At 43.1% G+C, this 16,935-nt stretch overlaps 1 protein-coding gene across 4 annotated transcripts in view; it reads right to left on the bottom strand.

Moving 5' to 3' along the window:
• rims1b (regulating synaptic membrane exocytosis 1b) overlaps positions 1 to 14,279 on the bottom strand; it is an 87,963-nt gene extending 73,684 nt beyond the window's left edge. For all 4 annotated transcript variants that reach the window (XM_085355217.1, XM_085355218.1, XM_085355216.1 and 1 more), the window contains exon 1: positions 14,113 to 14,279. In XM_085355217.1, the coding sequence (XP_085211343.1) occupies positions 14,113 to 14,279 (167 nt within the window). The remainder of the gene's footprint in view (positions 1 to 14,112) is intronic.
• Positions 14,280 to 16,935: the final 2,656 nt, after the last annotated feature.

The following is a 16,935-nucleotide window of genomic DNA, read 5'->3' as shown; positions in this document are numbered from 1 at the left end:
GACCATGCATGGAGGGTTTCACCCCAAGTCCAGCACCCTGAGGCTGTACGCTAAGCGGAAGGAAGGGGGCCGGGGACTGGTGAGTGTCAGCACCACAGTCCAGGATGAGACAAGGAACATCCAAGAATACATTGGGAAGATGGCCCCAACTGACCGAGTGCTCAGTGAATACCTCAGGCAGCAGAAACCCAAGAAAGAGGAGGGAGACGAGGAACCATCATGGAAGGACAGGCCCCTGCACGGTATGTACCACCGGCAGATAGAGGAGGTGGCTGATATCCAGAAATCCTACCAGTGGCTGGACAAAGCTGGACTGAAAGACAGCACAGAGGCACTAATCATGGCAGCACAAGAACAAGCTCTGAGTACAAGATCCATAGAGGCTGGGGTCTATCACACCAGGCAAGACCCCAGGTGCAGGCTGTGTAAAGATGCCCCAGAGACTATCCAGCACATAACAGCAGGGTGCAAGATGCTAGCAGGCAAGGCATACATGGAACGCCATAACCAAGTGGCCGGCATAGTGTACAGGAACATCTGTGCCGAGTATAACCTAGAAGTCCCGAGGTCAAAATGGGAGATGCCCCCAAGGGTGGTGGAGAATGACCGAGCTAAGATCCTGTGGGACTTCCAGATACAGACGGACAAAATGGTGGTGGCTAACCAACCGGACATAGTGGTGGTAGACAAACAGAAGAAGACGGCCGTAGTGATCGATGTAGCGGTTCCCAATGACAGCAATATCAGGAAGAAGGAACACGAGAAGCTGGAGAAATACCAAGGGCTCAGAGAAGAGCTCGAGAGGATGTGGAGGGTGAAGGTAACGGTGGTCCCCGTGGTAATCGGAGCACTAGGTGCGGTGACTCCCAAGCTAGGCGAGTGGCTCCAGCAGATCCCGGGAACAACATCGGAGATCTCTGTCCAGAAGAGCGCAGTCCTGGGAACAGCTAAGATACTGCGCAGGACCCTCAAGCTCCCAGGCCTCTGGTAGAGGACCCGAGCTTGAAGGATAAAACCGCCCGCAGGGGCGTGCTGGGTGTTATATATATATATATATATATATATATATATATATATATATATATATATATATATATATATATATATATATATATATATATATATATATATATACATGTACATGTTCCCTCAGAACAACTACAAGGTAAGATTCAGAAATGTTAAGTATACAAGAATTTTTCCTTCAGTGTTAAATTTGACACCTAGTATTGAATTAGTTTTAGGATAAATTATGAAAAATGGACGCTCGGCAGTTAGTGAATCATCCTGTTGCGTTTATTATTTTCAAAATACCACAGTTTTTTTTCCTTGGTTGTATCATTATTTGTTGTATGTTGTTGTATATTTTTTGTTTTGTTAGTTTTATCCACGACCTTAAAGGCCAGTCCGACAAAAATATTGTCGGACATTAAACCGGTCCGTGGCGCAAAAAAGGTTGGGCACCGCTGCTTCAACCAATAAGCACAACCGTGTTTATCTTCTTCTTCTGAAGTGCCCTAACAGCTCTGCACTGAAGAAGCAGCACTGCCCTGTCACTGATGGGTGTGAAGAGGGTAAAAGAACAGACCTGATGTTGTATTGTTCGCTGGAGGTTCAGTCTTGTGTAACTAGCACGTTGCTGTTCTTACTGCGCCATAATTACACAGGCCTCCTGCTACACAGCTTCAGCCTGGCTTCAGCCTTCAGGATCAAACTACAGCAGCCCCTCCCAGAGATAGTGCTTAGATGTTGATAGCTCTTTTATTGATGTTGTGAGTGTTTTAGCCATATTTATGGAGGAGAGTGCTTTTTTGGCATGGACTCCTGAGCGTCTCTCTTTCCTCCTCTACATGCATTTATATTTTCTCTTTTCCATTTATATCCCTCTAACATCCATCTTCCTCCATTTCCTTTATTTCTTTTCCTCCTATACCTCACTGTCTCATCTCGTTTGTGCTGTATGGGATTCCGCTCTGAAAGCGATCACAGTGGTCTCTTCCACATCGCTGTCTATATGCAGTTCACTTTGTGTTGTCCTCCTGATTGTTGAATACTGAGCCACGCACACATATGTAAATCACAAAGCCTCTGACCTCACTCAGCCTGCTGGTTGATGTGTAAGCCATAGCTCTAGTTGGGGGAGTAGTTGTGGAGTAATTACAGGCGACCTCTAATCCCCTCACTGTATCCCAGCAGTCTCCTCTCCGTTGCACGCCACCTCCTTTGTTATTTTCTTCTATTCATCCTGCTCTCCCAACCTCCACACACAATAAGCCACAAATGGAAAAAAATACACATCTGCACAACTCCTGGACTTAACCAACTTAAGCAGCAGCATTAACCATGGCCTGTAAAACTCCCATGATGTTATCCATTCTACGTTGAAGCAAAGTGTCCAGGCAAAATGGTAAAACATACAGTTCCACATGTAGCTGCTTAAAGCTAGATACGAAAGTGAGGCAATCCCCTTAGACTCCTGTGTTAAAGGAGAAATAACCATGTTGACATCCTGGGTTTTAGCATGCTCAAAGTATACTTTGGCCTGCAGACTGGAGCAGCTAGGATTCAAACCTTCCAAGCACTAGATCAGCAGTCCCCAGCATTTTTTTGCGCCACGGACCAGTTTATGGCTGACAACATTTGAACAGACCGGCCTCTCACATTCACACACTGGTGCAGGCAAACCACAGTTGTAGCCACAGCTGCCCTGGGGCAGACTGACAGAAGCGAGGCTGCCATATCGCGCCATCGGCACCTCCAGCACCAGTAGGCGGTAGGGTAAAGTGTCTTGCCCAAGGACACAACGACCAGGACAGAGAGAGCTGGGGGATCGAACCGGCAACCTTCCGGTTACAGACGAGCTTCCCAACCCCTGAACCACGGTTGCCCTAAACACGCAAAGTTGCTCCTCACTAGGGAAATATGGGGAACATCAAGTTCACAGGTGTGGTCAGCTGTTCGCGATGTAGCATGTTTGCAGACGTTGGCTCTGTTGCTTGGCGTGCTGTTTAAGTCAGCATGCGGAGGTCGTTTATGTGCTGATCCCGTAGCCTGCTGTGTGTGTGGCCGCTCAGGATACACTCCCTTGGCTTCATTTGACCACAAACACAGACAGAGATGAAGGGAGAGCAATGTAGAGAGTCTGGTCAGCCCAAGCAGAATGCATTCTCATTAAACTTTAATGCTGCTGAGGTCTGGGAGCACTAACGGGGGCTACTCACTCAGGTCGCTCACTCTCAGCACACTCAGCCAGACACCGCGAGCCTCCACCTCCTCCCTTCCTCTGTGAGTCTGATAAGGCTGCACCTCCTTCTCTGCCACACTTTGTTCCCTGTGTCTCTGATGCTGTAGCTAATGATTAACCAGATATCAAGTGTGTGCAGCTGTATCAACACACAGACACGCGGCTGTTTCCCAAAGTGCACAAAAATAGTCAAGTGAGGCAGAAACCTTTTTAGATTTACTCCTAAGCTAAGCAGTGTTTATTTAATCATTACTATTTATTAGCACGATAATGTTGTTAATATACCGATACCGTGTAAATGTCTCCGCTCTTCTCAAAAAGATTACCAGCAGGTAGGGCTGGGCCATATTATACCGTTCACGGTAATACCGGTATAATGTTAGGCAACGATAGGAAAATGAAATATCGCGATAGAATGGGAGTAAAACGCGCATGCGCAGTGCCTTTGTTTTCATACGCACATGGCCGATTGTTGAGTGAAACTGATGAACCAGAATTGGTTTGTAAAAATGGTGCAACTTCCGTGATGTGGAACTGGTTTGGTGTTTGTCCGTCAGATACACAACAAAGCACATTTTTTTGCAGAACATGCAAGCGGCCGTTGTCATTGTCATATTTGTCGGACTAAGATGCTCTTAAATCTGGGAGTAATCTGGGTCCTAAACTCCGTATGCTTCATGTCAAACAACACTGCAGCATCACTTAAGAGTTAAAAACTGTCTAAATTCTTTCATCTTTAATAAAACGATCAGCATTGCTGCTTTACGAGGTGTAACTATAAAGTTTAACTTCCAGGCATCCATGAAAACAAAAGTTATTACATTTAACGGAGTTAGAAGTTAGCAGGAAGCTAGCGGAAGTTAGCTCGCTAGTTTCGCTAGTTACCTAAGCATGATATTGCATGTTCTGACCGAGAGATTTCTGAAAAAAATCAAACGTACAGCTCTGCTATCACTTCCAACATAAATGAAGACAGGAAACTAAACAGCAGTGACGTTTGTAGGGTTACTGAAGTTGGGCTAGCTGGTATATAATGATGTGCTACGTGATCGCTAGCGATACAGCTATGTTAGCATAACATAAACAGTGAAGCTGGAGGACGAACACTAACACTTTTCCACTTATAAAAGTTAACGTGAAGGTTCTTCATGGTTAGAGACAAATGCAATCGCTTGGCAGGATGCTGTAAACGGACCAAACTTCAGTCAGGAGAACAACTGAGATAATCCATCCACAATACGAGGTTAGTCATTAATATACTGCAACAACATGGGAATAGAACAGCTGCCAGAGAATTCAACATTAATGAATCAATGGTACAGAAATGGAGGAAGCAAGAAGAATGAGTTTAATAAAGTTTGATTTATCTGACTGCTTTGTTTCGCTTAATGTGCCTTATAATCCCGTGCACCTTATGGTCCGAAAAATGCGTACTGCACACTGCAGTTTAATGTTGCAAAGCACCTCTTTTTAACTTCAGTGGATATTATATATGGTTATGCTCAGGATATGTCAGCCCATTTCTACTGGAAATGCCTTTTGGTTAAACTTTCAGCAAGGAATTTGCATTTGCACTGTTATATTTTTATAAAGCTTTAATGTACATAAAAACCAGCTTCTTGTTTAAGTGAAAATAAATGGAAGGTTGTCTTTTTGCGCTAGTAATGTTGTGGAGTTGTATTTTGTCTCGCATCAATTATATCGTCGGTTATATCGTTATCGCAAATTTTCAAATATATATCGTGATAAATATTTTTGGCCATATCGCCCTGCTCTACCAGCAGGTTTTGAACCCTCACTGCTCTTATGAGGCCACATGAGCCTTTGTGACTGATGAGAAAAGCTTGGACTGATCAGGTGGGGAAAGAAAATCTAATCTAATCTTTTACAAGCCAAACTGGGAAAACCATTCCACAGATGCTGTGTTTTTTGGCCTAGTTCATAACTTAGTTGTCACATCATTTACATACACTCTATTATTGAGAGCAGAACAGAGTAAAGTCAAATACTGTTGATGCTGAGAGTACTCACAATTATGGAAACATGACTCCAACTTTAGGCTGACTTTGTTCTGCATCTGTTTAGATGAAACATTTGCTTTCAGCTTTTTGTGCTGAATCCATAGGCTGTACATAAAAGATGGACATAACTAAGAGATCTGAAAAGGAACGAAGACTTTATGGTCTTAATCACTAGGTTCAAGTTTTGCCTTAAGATTGAAAACTCACTACAGTGGGAGTGTGTAGTTTCCTCATCGTGTGATTACAGATTTTAGTACATAAAGAAGAAAACAACAACAATTGATAACAGGATTTCACAAAGTAAAGGCTGATATCACAGTGGTAACATCTTGTGCTTATGTAGTCTACATTATTTAAATTCATGACCACCTAGGTCACTGACTATACTATACTCGTAGAAAAAGCATCACTTTCCCTTTGTTGTTAATTATCTGTTTGATTCCATATGTCTGATTCAGGGACACAGTGGGGGTGGAGCCTAAAGGTGCTTTTATGCCACCTGTCGCACGGCACGACAGTGGTTGACTCCATCAATTTTAAGATCAGTGTTTGCATTATACAGTCTTTAGTTTTAATTGTTTAACAAAATGCATGGACGGCATGGTGGCACGGTGCTTAGCACTGTTGCCTCACAGCGTGGGTTCTCTCCGGGTGCTCCAGCTTCCTCTCACAGTCCAAAGACATGCAGTTAGTGGGGATAAGTTAATTGGTGACTCTAAATTGCCCTTGTCTATGTGTCAGCCCTGTGACAGACTGGCGACCTGTCCAGGGTGTACCCTGCCTGTTGCCCTAAGACGGATGGATATTTTTGGAAAAAAAAGAAATGTAAATATCTGCATACACAGAGGGTTTAAAACTGACACTCCTTCACATAGTTTCATGGGGGAACCAGCAGTTCAAATAACTCAGTATCACAAAAATTATGATTATTCTTGACTAATACGGATTTTAAAGTATAACCAATACAAGCGTTAAAAAGGTGGAAAAGAGGCTGTAACAAATCTGGCTGAAGTTCAGATTCCAATGTTTTTAACCCTTTTTACAACCAAACAACCTTCCCCAAACTTTAGTTGTTGTTGTTTTTAACCATAACCACATTATTTCTCCTGAAAGTAATAATCAGAGAATATCTGATAATGGCAAAAGAAAAAGAAAACAATGTGCACATGGCAGAAGTGAGCGTTAAACAAAAACTGTCACTGAATGTCATCGGGAGTTGTAAGAATCCGTCACTGTGTTTGGTGAGCATTGTTTCTGGTGACAGAAAGCTTTCAATTGAATGAATGCTGCAGAAAAGCCCGAGAAATAGTATGCAGAAAATGTGTGAACAGGCCCGTCCACATACATTCTCTGGCTTTCAAACCTAGATTCTGGCCCATATTTACTGCATTGGACACACACATGCATACACACAGGTGCACTATGCTCTTTTTTTTCTCTTGCAAATTAAATGAAAATTAAGTAAAAAGATGACGGACGGAAGCTCAGAACCATGCACACAAACACACGCCGGGCTTCTATTCCCTCCAGGTGTTGCAGACACACCCGACTGCCTCGAAGTTCTTTTAATTAAGAGCAAAGTGTGACGATCCAATCCAGGAAACTCAAACACACACAGAAGCACATGGACTCACACTTGCTCCAGCTGTCTGGAAAGCGAGCGAACGCTCGCTGCAAAGCAACAGGACAAACTGTACAGTAACGCAGGCGTGCTGTCTTTGTTAGAGTGTCCTTTCCTTCTGCAAGCCATCTGGGTTTGTGGCTGTTTGTGTTTCGCTTCTCGTTATAAGGACAGCGGTACACATGCTGTCAGAACGTGTGCATCATGTGGAGGTGGGTGGGTGCCGATTTTGAGCGTACAATCTTGCATGAGTGCGAGTGTTTACCAGTGTAAAATAGGAAAAAATGGGCACACATGCTTCCCTGTGTGCATTCAAGTATCCGTGCTCACAGTTTGTCTGTGCGCCGGGACAAAGTGCAAACACTACACACTGTAATTAGTGCAATTTAACTTCAGGACAAAAATGAATCAGGTTAACAAGAAACAAAAAAGGTTCACAGCATCAACAGCAGCCAGTGAACTGAATACTTAAATATTTCAGGAACCACTTCCAAGTGTGTGCTATTTCCAGACCTGATCCATAATTCAGCATTAGCATTTTTCTCCCAGAAACCTTGAAACTCTTCAGTCTGATCTGAAAATGTTGCTTTTAATTTCAGCTGAAAGACAAGTTTTTTTCTTTACTCTGGAGACATTATTTGGTAAGGTGACATAATTGTAGCCGCTGCTGTCACGGCCCCGGGGTTTGTGTGGTTTTTGAGTTCTTAGTTAACATATATTTGAGTTTTAGTTTCTGTCTGGCTCATATCTGTTTGAAGATTCAATTTTCTGTTTGGTGAACTTTTAGTTTCTTCTGTTGATTTCTTTAATATTCTAGTAGACTGTTTTTTTTTATTTCTTGTTATATTTGTCAAGTTTTTGTTTGTTGTTATTACGTTAAGTGTTCTCTGAGGATGAAATTCACTTTTGTGATGTTGTGTTTGGTTCACATCGTGATCATTTTAGCAGTAGATGTAGTGGTACAGTCTCCCCAGTGATTCCCTCTTTCTGCCTCTGTCTCATCCATGCGCTTGTATTCATGGTTATCTAAGTGTGATTCTTGAATCTGTTGTTAGTTGTCTTTTGTTTATTTCCTATTTTACAATAAAAGCAGGGTTTCTTTCACAGGTTGAAACAGGGTTACTTCTTCCTTTTGTAATTGGCTCCCTTGCCCTGATTGCCTGTCTCATGTCCCTCGTGCTGGTCAGTCCCCATGCAAACTTCAGCGTAAACGCAGTTTCTTCTCTTCATTTTATTTTAATTGTCCTTTTCATTTTTTCAGCTTTTAAACACAGAAACAGCATCACATTGAGTTTCGCCAGTCTACCGGATAAGTGGGTGGACAGCTAAGTCACAGAAAGTAAACGGCATTGGATCATAATATTTACCAGGAGCTTGTTTTTTCATATTTTAAAAGTTCTATAGTTGTAGTAACTCTGAGGTTTTTACGTGTAAATACTGGTTACCTGTAACAGATTGTTTACATACAGGAACTTGCAGAAAGGGGAGTGGTCTATTTTGAAAGAACTACGACAGAGTCAGGCAGGACTTCTCTGGTCTCGACCTCTCACCCTGTAACATCACAATCTATCTCTCACTGTTTATGTAAATATTAAATAAGAGGAAAACAATCAGTTCAATAAAGTAGAAACCAGACTCCACACATTAGAACAGATGCTAGAACCAAAGACCCAGCCTGTTTTTGACCTTGTCTCCCAGCTGTAGCTGACCTCTTGGACAGCAGCAGCCACATCAGACGGCACACAGGGCGGAGGGCGCCGCTGCCCTCTCCATGCACCCTGCAGCCTTACAGCATTGGGGAGCTCTGGTAAAGGGAGATTAGCTGTGTGTGTGTGTGTGTGTGTGTGTGTGTGTGTGTGTGTGTGTGTGTGTGTGTGTGTGTGTGTGGGAAACTTCCCATTCTTTCAGTCTCGCCCTTTCCTTCTCTTCCACCACTCTAATCCTTAAAACCTCTAAATCCTCCCTCCTCTCCCTCCTTCTGTCCTCCAAGTCCTTATTTCTTCTGCTGCCCATCTGGTTTCAAAGAACAATCTGCACCTTGTACAGATCAGAAAAAAGTTTAAAGTCCTGAAAACAAAACCAACGCAGATGTGCATGCTCATTGATTCAATGGGTACGACTGCTGATGGTGCTTTTACTTCTTTCCCTTAAGATCAACATAAGCGGAGGCCTCCATTAACATCGCCTACCACCCCTGTGCTGTGCATCCACCCTGTCTACAAACTCTGCTCTGAGCACATCAATATTTTAAACATTATTTCTATATTTACGTTTTGGGAACCTCAAAGCTCCCAGGGGTGGATGGAACATTGAGCAGAAAAAAGATTTCCTGTTGTGCTTAGAATTATTTGTTCCTGAGATTATGGTCACTGCTGCATACTGCATTTTGATCCTTCCCCTTTTGCACGACGGCTCCCCTGTACCAACCTTCCTCTGGATTAGGAAGTCAATGGAGATTTAGCCAAGTCAATGGAGGGAGTTTCTGAAGTCTACAATGCATTAGAGGAGGACAAAGCATTTGTTGTAGCTGTGAATTAGTGAAGGAAAACCCAGGTGCTGACTTCTCACCGCCTGTGAGCTCAGAAGCAGGTGATCTGGCTCTGCGATGTTTCTTTCATGCTGGAGGTTAAACTCGTGACAGATAAAGTCCCATATCAGTATAACCTTATCGCTGCCAGCTGCTTGACTCTCAGGCAGTGCTGGCCAGGTGGAATGGTCTTGATGTACTAAGGTACTGAATGTCCTTTTGGCTGTAGGCTCTCACTGGTGTTGGAAAACATCTCTGGACATGAATGCATGAGGAATAAACCCTACACGTTCAATAGACAGTGTAGAAGCACACAAATAAAAATTTATCAAGGTCTTAAATCCTTAAATTACAAAAAAGCAAAAAACTTTTCAATTTAGTGCCCTGTTGGGTAGCTACGTCTCCTTTATACTCACTGATTTCTGCTTCATTCACAGACAGCAACATGTTTTCATCCCCAGACATTACGTGCTGTCACTCTATCAGGTACTAGTCACATCCAAGTAGAAAAATGAAGCCAACACGGAAGTGCCAAAGCTGCACTTCCTCTCATGGCCACTTGAATCTGAGAGACAATTATTTTTTCAATAATTCATCTGTTTGGATACTGGAGTGTGAAGCTTTGCCACTTTCATTGGCAGGCGTCCAGACACAGGCATCTGCCAGGCGTCACCTCTGCTAACTAGAGTGAAATTGCAGTATTTTATTTCTCTGTTACTTTCTGTGCAATAGCACCTGTGCAGCTTGCTACGTTTGCTACCAAGTTACCAAGTTTGCTAGTGTTAGCTGAAAACTTGAAACTCCACCCTCTAATCCAAATATGGTCACTTCTAGCAACATTAGCATTTTCTGTAGCCAAAACACTAATATTGAAGCTGCAAAATATCCTGAAACCAATGGGTGATGTCGCTACACCGTTCCTCACCATTACACACAAAACCTCCTTGGACGGCAGTCTTGACACACTGGCTATAACTGCGGTGAACACTGAGAGACAACAGTCACATTATATAGAGCGACAGTGGCTGCATGAGGAGGCTGGAGTCAGAAGGCTGCAGTTTGCCTCCTGCTGGGAGCGTTTTACTTTCATTTTCATTCTGATTAGTTTGCAGCTATGAGCGTAGAACTAAAGGCTCTTGGTTAGATGTAGAAACAGATGCGTTACTTCATTACTAAAACCGTGATTTTTTTGCGAGTGTCTCATGACAGTGACGTAAGCAAGTGCGACGTTCGTGACAACAGCTGTGTGCAGATCAACAATGGATCATATATCGATTGTGGGAGAGAGTGTGAGCGTGCAGCGTTTAAAGCGTGGAAGTACTGACCTTACTTTGAGTTTGATTCCATAAAAAGTGACAAAAACATTAGCGTCCGCTGTGCGTGGGAAGAAAACTTCTTTTTACAGTGAAAAAAACCCCCTAAACCTCCGAACAAGCACTGAGTAGCTACGACGTAATGGGAAACTCACAGAGAAACTCGCGGATTCTTCCACTGACCGCGGCACACCTGCACCAGGGTAAACCTCCGCCTACCCCAGTCCTGCTTTACAGGTGAAAATAGAGCAACAGCACCGCTGAGTCTTTGACTTTATTTATTTTCTGCTGTGTTTTACTTGCATCTATTTGAAAGACTGAGTGTAAACACAAAAAATATTTTATTTTATGTGCTGGAATGTGCAGAAAATAGGTTTAAATGTTAAACTAATTTCTTCCAGTCAGAGAATGTTGCATATAATTAAATTTTTGCTTGATGCATAAAGTTAAAAGATTAAAACTAATAAAACAAGTTTTAAAAAGAGACTTTTCCATCTGATTACATTTTGTATGATGGATTATGTAGAAAAAGTAGAATTGGGCTGAAAGATCTATCACTTTATTACCTATTCAGGTTGTAAATCGTGTTTTTAAAAAGTAACTACGTAACTAAGTAACTAAGTAATTAATTACTTTTGAAAATAAGTAATCAGTAAAGTAACAGGGTTACTTTTTTGGGAAGTAATCAGTAATTAGTTACTGATTACTTTTTTCAAGTAACTTGACCAACACTGCCTATAATGAACTTTACCTTCCAGTAGCGCCATTATACGTTCAAAATGAGAAGATTCAAGTTGCCCAGTAATCCAGATGATAATTTTTAACCTTAGATTTTCGTCCTAACGCACTGACTGCTATTGAATTGGTTGCTTCAGATTGCAGATGAGCACAGTTGGGGAACATTTGCTGCATGCACATCTTGCTTGTTAACTCCATCCATTCGCTTCCGCTTATCCTTTTCAGGGTCGCTGGAGCCTATCCCAGCTGTCATAGGGCAAAAGGCGGGGTACACCCTGGACAGGTCGCCAGTCTGTCACAGAGCTAACACATAGGGACAGACAACCATTCGCACTCACATTCACACCTAGTGGCAATTTGGATTATCCAATTAACCTATCCCCACAAGTTGCATGTCTTTGGACGGTGGGAGGAAGCCGGAGTACCCGGAGAGAACCCACGCAAACACGGGGAGAACATGCAAACTCCACACAGAAAGACCCCGGCCTGATGGTGGAATTGAACTCAGGACCTTCTTGCTGTGAGGCAACAGTGCTAACCACCGTGCCACCGTGCTGCTTGTTAACTCATAATTCAAAACATATTGTGACAAGAAAACTTTTTTTTCCTCTAAAACAAAAGTCCAATTCCAGTAACTCTCTGCACTGAAGTATGGACTTAATCCTGGATTCTCATTCAGCTGTGACTATCCTAAATCTCTTGACCCCATTTGTGTGAGCGTGCATGAAGATGGTCATCGCCTACTGTTCAGCTGGAAAGCTCAAACTTACATACTTGTGTGTCCCTTGTTTTTATTGTTGTCCTGCTTGTAAAACATATGCTTGTCTCTTCATTTTTCCTGATTTCTTCTGTTCTATATAATTCAGCTTCTGTTTCTATGTGTACAGCTCTTCCATTCAAGCATGATCAAACTACACTGCCATCAATTTGCGTACCCCAGTAGGTATGCAAAAGATTGATTTACAGTTTAATTAAAGAGCTGAACAATTAAAGTTTATTTAAACAGGGACTTCAAAATACCTGGCCAAAGATCCCCAAGTGGCGAAACGTGCTTCTAGAAGGACTTTGACAACGAACCGCTGGGTTTAATGATGAAATGAAACCCGGTTTGAGTACGTTTCTGCTCAATAAAATATTAGTTCAGTCCTGTGTCTGGCTTCTATACTGTGCATAATAATCTTACACCATATAGTGGTAAATATCAAAGAGTGCCTCAGTAGCTAATGCCTGCACATTTCTCTAAAATCACATTACTCCTTTGGCCATGGTGTTCTGGTCCGGTTAATGATTAGCCAGATGATGAAGCCATTATTGACTGAACCTGCTGCCTGTGCCTCATGGAACATTAAATACATCACTTCCTCTCAAGGGGCCCAACGCTGGCCCTCACTCTGTTTCCCTTCAGTGAGGAAATGAAAACAGTCATTAGAATCAGAGAAGGACAGAGAAGCTAAAAGACAGCAGAATAAGGGTCCTCGCATGTTTCAGGAGCAAGTTATCACATACAGCCCTGACTCACAGTGTCTTAAAGATTGCTTGTGTTCAACCCCCGCCCCCCGATGCATCAAACTGCAATGCAACCCAGCTTTTGTAAAAGGCAGCTGGAGTACACCCAACCCTCTATAACGTCTCCCTATCATCTCATAGTGGGTTTGTTCAGTTTGAAGTGGTCCCCTTCTGTCATTTTCCCATAAAGCTTCTGTACAGCCAAGCATCCCCCAGACCAGCACTCTCTGTTCTTATTCTTCTCTCAGTTTTCTCTGACAGCCTGCTCGATCGACAAGCAGAGGGTTTACAAACGTCCAATATCATTATTATGTTGTTACAATTCTGTCTTTCCTAATCTGTATGTTATCTGGTTGTGGCCTGCTAAGAATGCCAACCACACCCCATCTTCTCCTCTCCGCCGAGGGGAGCACAGTCTTACACGCCGCCTCACCACCGGCCCTCTGCTGGGCTTATGAAAGCGGCTTGGTTCGCTCCAGGCCTGTGAGCTAGTGAGCTATAATGTCATTGTTTCTGCTGTTATTGTAAAGGATATCTCACACACACACACACACACACACACACACACACACACACACACACACACACACACACACACACACACACTGTCCGCAGAAACCTACAGCGATAAAGCTCACACTCCAGCCTGCACGCGTGCGTAAAAAGGGAAATCTGAGCGGCGCTGGATGTGTAAACCGAAGGATGGGGTGCAGTCCCCATTGATGAAAACGAGTGGGTGAGGGCTGGATAATGCTATGATTCATCCCCTCCTCCCCTACCTCTCTCCCCATCAGCACTGTCACACCCCACCCTCACCACAGCCCCTTTCTACACCTGTTTGACCCGGGCCGTCTCCACTCACTGTGACCGTAAATTGTTTTAAATGTATCGATTGTTTTCAGCAGCATCCGGTCTTCTAATGCAACCACGATTCTTTTCGGAAACACCTCCCGAGCCCTGGGTGCTGTTATATCGGTGGCTGCATGTTTGGGAACACATCAACACCTCCACAAGTGCAAAATGACGGAATCGCAGAGGCTGGTGGTTACTGGATGTGATGGTTATAATGGAGAGCTCGGCTACAAGAGCAGCTTTCTGTGCCTTAGAACTTCCACAGAGGAGGAAGAAAATGTTGCCCTTACTTTAGCATGGCTTGTTCTTTCTCCTCTTCCTCCTTTTGCCGAGCCATCACTGCCATGATTATCTTCCTTTCCTCCTCGGTGAGGTGGCTAAGGTCCGGCAGATCTGGCATGGACGGCGGCACGGTGGGTGGGCGAGGGCCGCCCTGGGGCCCCACCGAGGCGGACATCTTTTCGACCAGCACCACCCCACCACCACCTCCTCCTCCTTCTCCTCGGCGTGTCGTTTCGGCTGACAGGTTCCCCGGAGTGTTCCCGAGCCACACCTCACGACATGGTCGGCGGGCGTAGTGAACGCGGTAGCGGCAGCCGCAGCTCCGGCGAGTAGTGCGCGCCGCTCATGGTTGGAGGCACCCTCGGCTGTGCTTTTGTTTGTCCTCTTTATGGGTGTTTCTGCCCCCACCACGCTCTCGTCGTCGTTCCCCCCCACCCCCCGCCTGCCCTCCTCTCCCCTCCACCGCCCGGATTCACACGGAGCCCATCTCCGTTTTTTCACGCCGGGAATTGAGTCGAGCTGAGGAGGGGGCCGTGGTTCTTCTTCGCTCGGCTGATCTGTGGAGCCTCCGCCGTCGTCGGACTGGAGCTGGATGTGGGGTTGGTATAGGCGGAGTCCGTGCTCTCTCTCTCTCTCTCTCTCTCCCTCTCTCTCTCTCTCAGTCAATGGGAATGCAGCCCACCGTCATCTCCCGTTTTTGCAGAGGCGCGCTTACTCATGTGAGAATGGGGTCCTTAACCATCCCAGGCGTCGCTCGGGCACGCGCATCTCAAACCCACACAAAGTTCAGGGAGCACAAAGCGTGTCGGTGTCTGACACTACCGGCTGCTTCCGGTCCCCTTTCAATGCTTTTGTATTTCGTCAACTCGAATAAATCACCGCCGGTTTAATGCACGATCACTTTCAGCACCACGGACAGCTGCTCAGTTCTCTGTGAGCAGTTTCCACACCTGAGCGATTCCACGTCGTGTTTATGCTGTATTTTTGAAACGCTCCAAACCACGAGAGCAGGTAACGAGCTTATTCTCCCGTATTCGGACCTGAGATTGCACCAAGCACAAGCGAGCACAAGCAGCTGCTGCACAAAACCTGATCTAACCATTCTTTGACGTCATTTGAATCGTGTGTCCTGATACAGACTTTAGACTGACCTCCGTACTTCACGCGCTTTACTTTAGGGCAATGGAAGCTGGGCAGGGGTCTCTGACATTTCCATTTAACCCACCTTTCCTCTAACATTATGTAGCTCATGGTTTTGTGTTATTCTTGAAAGAAAAGTGGTTTCTCTGGGTCATTTTAGCCTTAGACGCATCCATTTATTTCCCTTTTGTTTATTTCCCCCATCTTTGTTCGTTATATATAAGTAAATGTTGACTAACTGCCAGGCTGATTGGTGTTCAGTCGGTTTTAATATTGTAGTTTCTTTCGTTGCATCCTTCCTTGTTAAAGGTGTGTGCTTAAAATAATTTAAAAAAAAATTAAACTCATCTAGTTATTTACTGAATGTACAGAAAAACAAAAACATTTTGGACAACTTCATGTTCAAAATATCTGAGTGTTGTGTTAAAGAGATAATAACCAAAGTCAAACTAGGGTCAGATGAGGAATCAAACAAGAACCACATGTTTGTTTGTTTGTTTGTTTGTTTGTTTGTTTGTTTGTTTGTTTTGGTGCAGATGCCATACCAGCACAACCCCAAAGTCAGCTGCGTTATCTCCCAGAACTAAAAAAGAGATCTTCTGCTTGTTATGCAAATGTGTTAACCACCACACTACGGCTAGATTATACCTTCATATAACACCGCTTCATACCACAAGATGGTGCAGTGAGTCAGAATAACCTTTATTTAACCAGCCAAATCAATAAAATCAATAAAATCAATAAAAGCAATTAATATACAGCAGGACATATCCAAAAACAATTCAATAATCCCACTGTCAAAACACTGCCCCCTAGTGGGGAAAATTGTAGTTAAATTCTGCGAATTACAAATTAGGGGCTTGTCTGGGATTTGCTGTCTCACATCCACAAGGGTGAATTGCATCAGGCTACACAGAGCATGTTGGAAGTCACACACAGGAACAGCACAGAGGACGTGGCCAGTTTCCAAAATAAAACACTCTGTCCAGACCAAAAGATTAATTTTCATTTAGTTTTTAAAAATTTTTTCATATTTTTTTGCTTTTCAGGATAGAAATTCTAATTGAATTCATTTCAGTTTTATATTAGTATTATAGTATCGGTTTTTATTAGTTATTTTGTTTTTATTATGATTACATGTGGAGTCTTTGACAAAAATGTGTATTTGATGTTATGGAACAAATACAGGACAGGTAATACAAGTTTATTATATTTAATATTTTGACCAAACAACTAAAGATTAAAACAGAACATGTTTTCCATGTTTTCCTTAAACGTTTTGTTTAATTTGACTTAGATTCATGTTTAGAAATATTATTTACAATAAATAAAACTTTTGCATTTTAATTTTCATAGTTGGACTAGTTTTAAATAACTTTTAAAAAGTGAAAAAAGCAATTAAAAATGTGATATGTGTTTTACCAGATTTAACTAATAATTAATAAATACAAGATTATCAGAGTTTTGTGCCTCATTAAAAACTCTAACTTTACTATTTCCATAAAGTATGCTCATCATACTTCATTTATGTGTCAGCCACTTCTGTGTTTAATTAGCCAGCTTGGTTTGCTCTGAGAATAATATTATTTTAAACGGTTCTTTACAGAGAGCGAAACATGACTGGACACCACATGACATTTATTGTAGTCTGGAGGGAAGTTTGGTCCAAAATAAGGCAGAAAATAATGAAT

This window comes from Diplotaxodon limnothrissa, linkage group LG6 (genome assembly GCF_057381915.1).
Source record: "Diplotaxodon limnothrissa isolate DT_005_m linkage group LG6, D_limnothrissa_male_GT1.1, whole genome shotgun sequence".
Taxonomy (NCBI): domain Eukaryota; kingdom Metazoa; phylum Chordata; class Actinopteri; order Cichliformes; family Cichlidae; genus Diplotaxodon; species Diplotaxodon limnothrissa.
The sequence above is the reverse complement of the archived record's forward strand: the minus strand, read 5'-3'. Positions and strand labels throughout refer to the sequence as shown.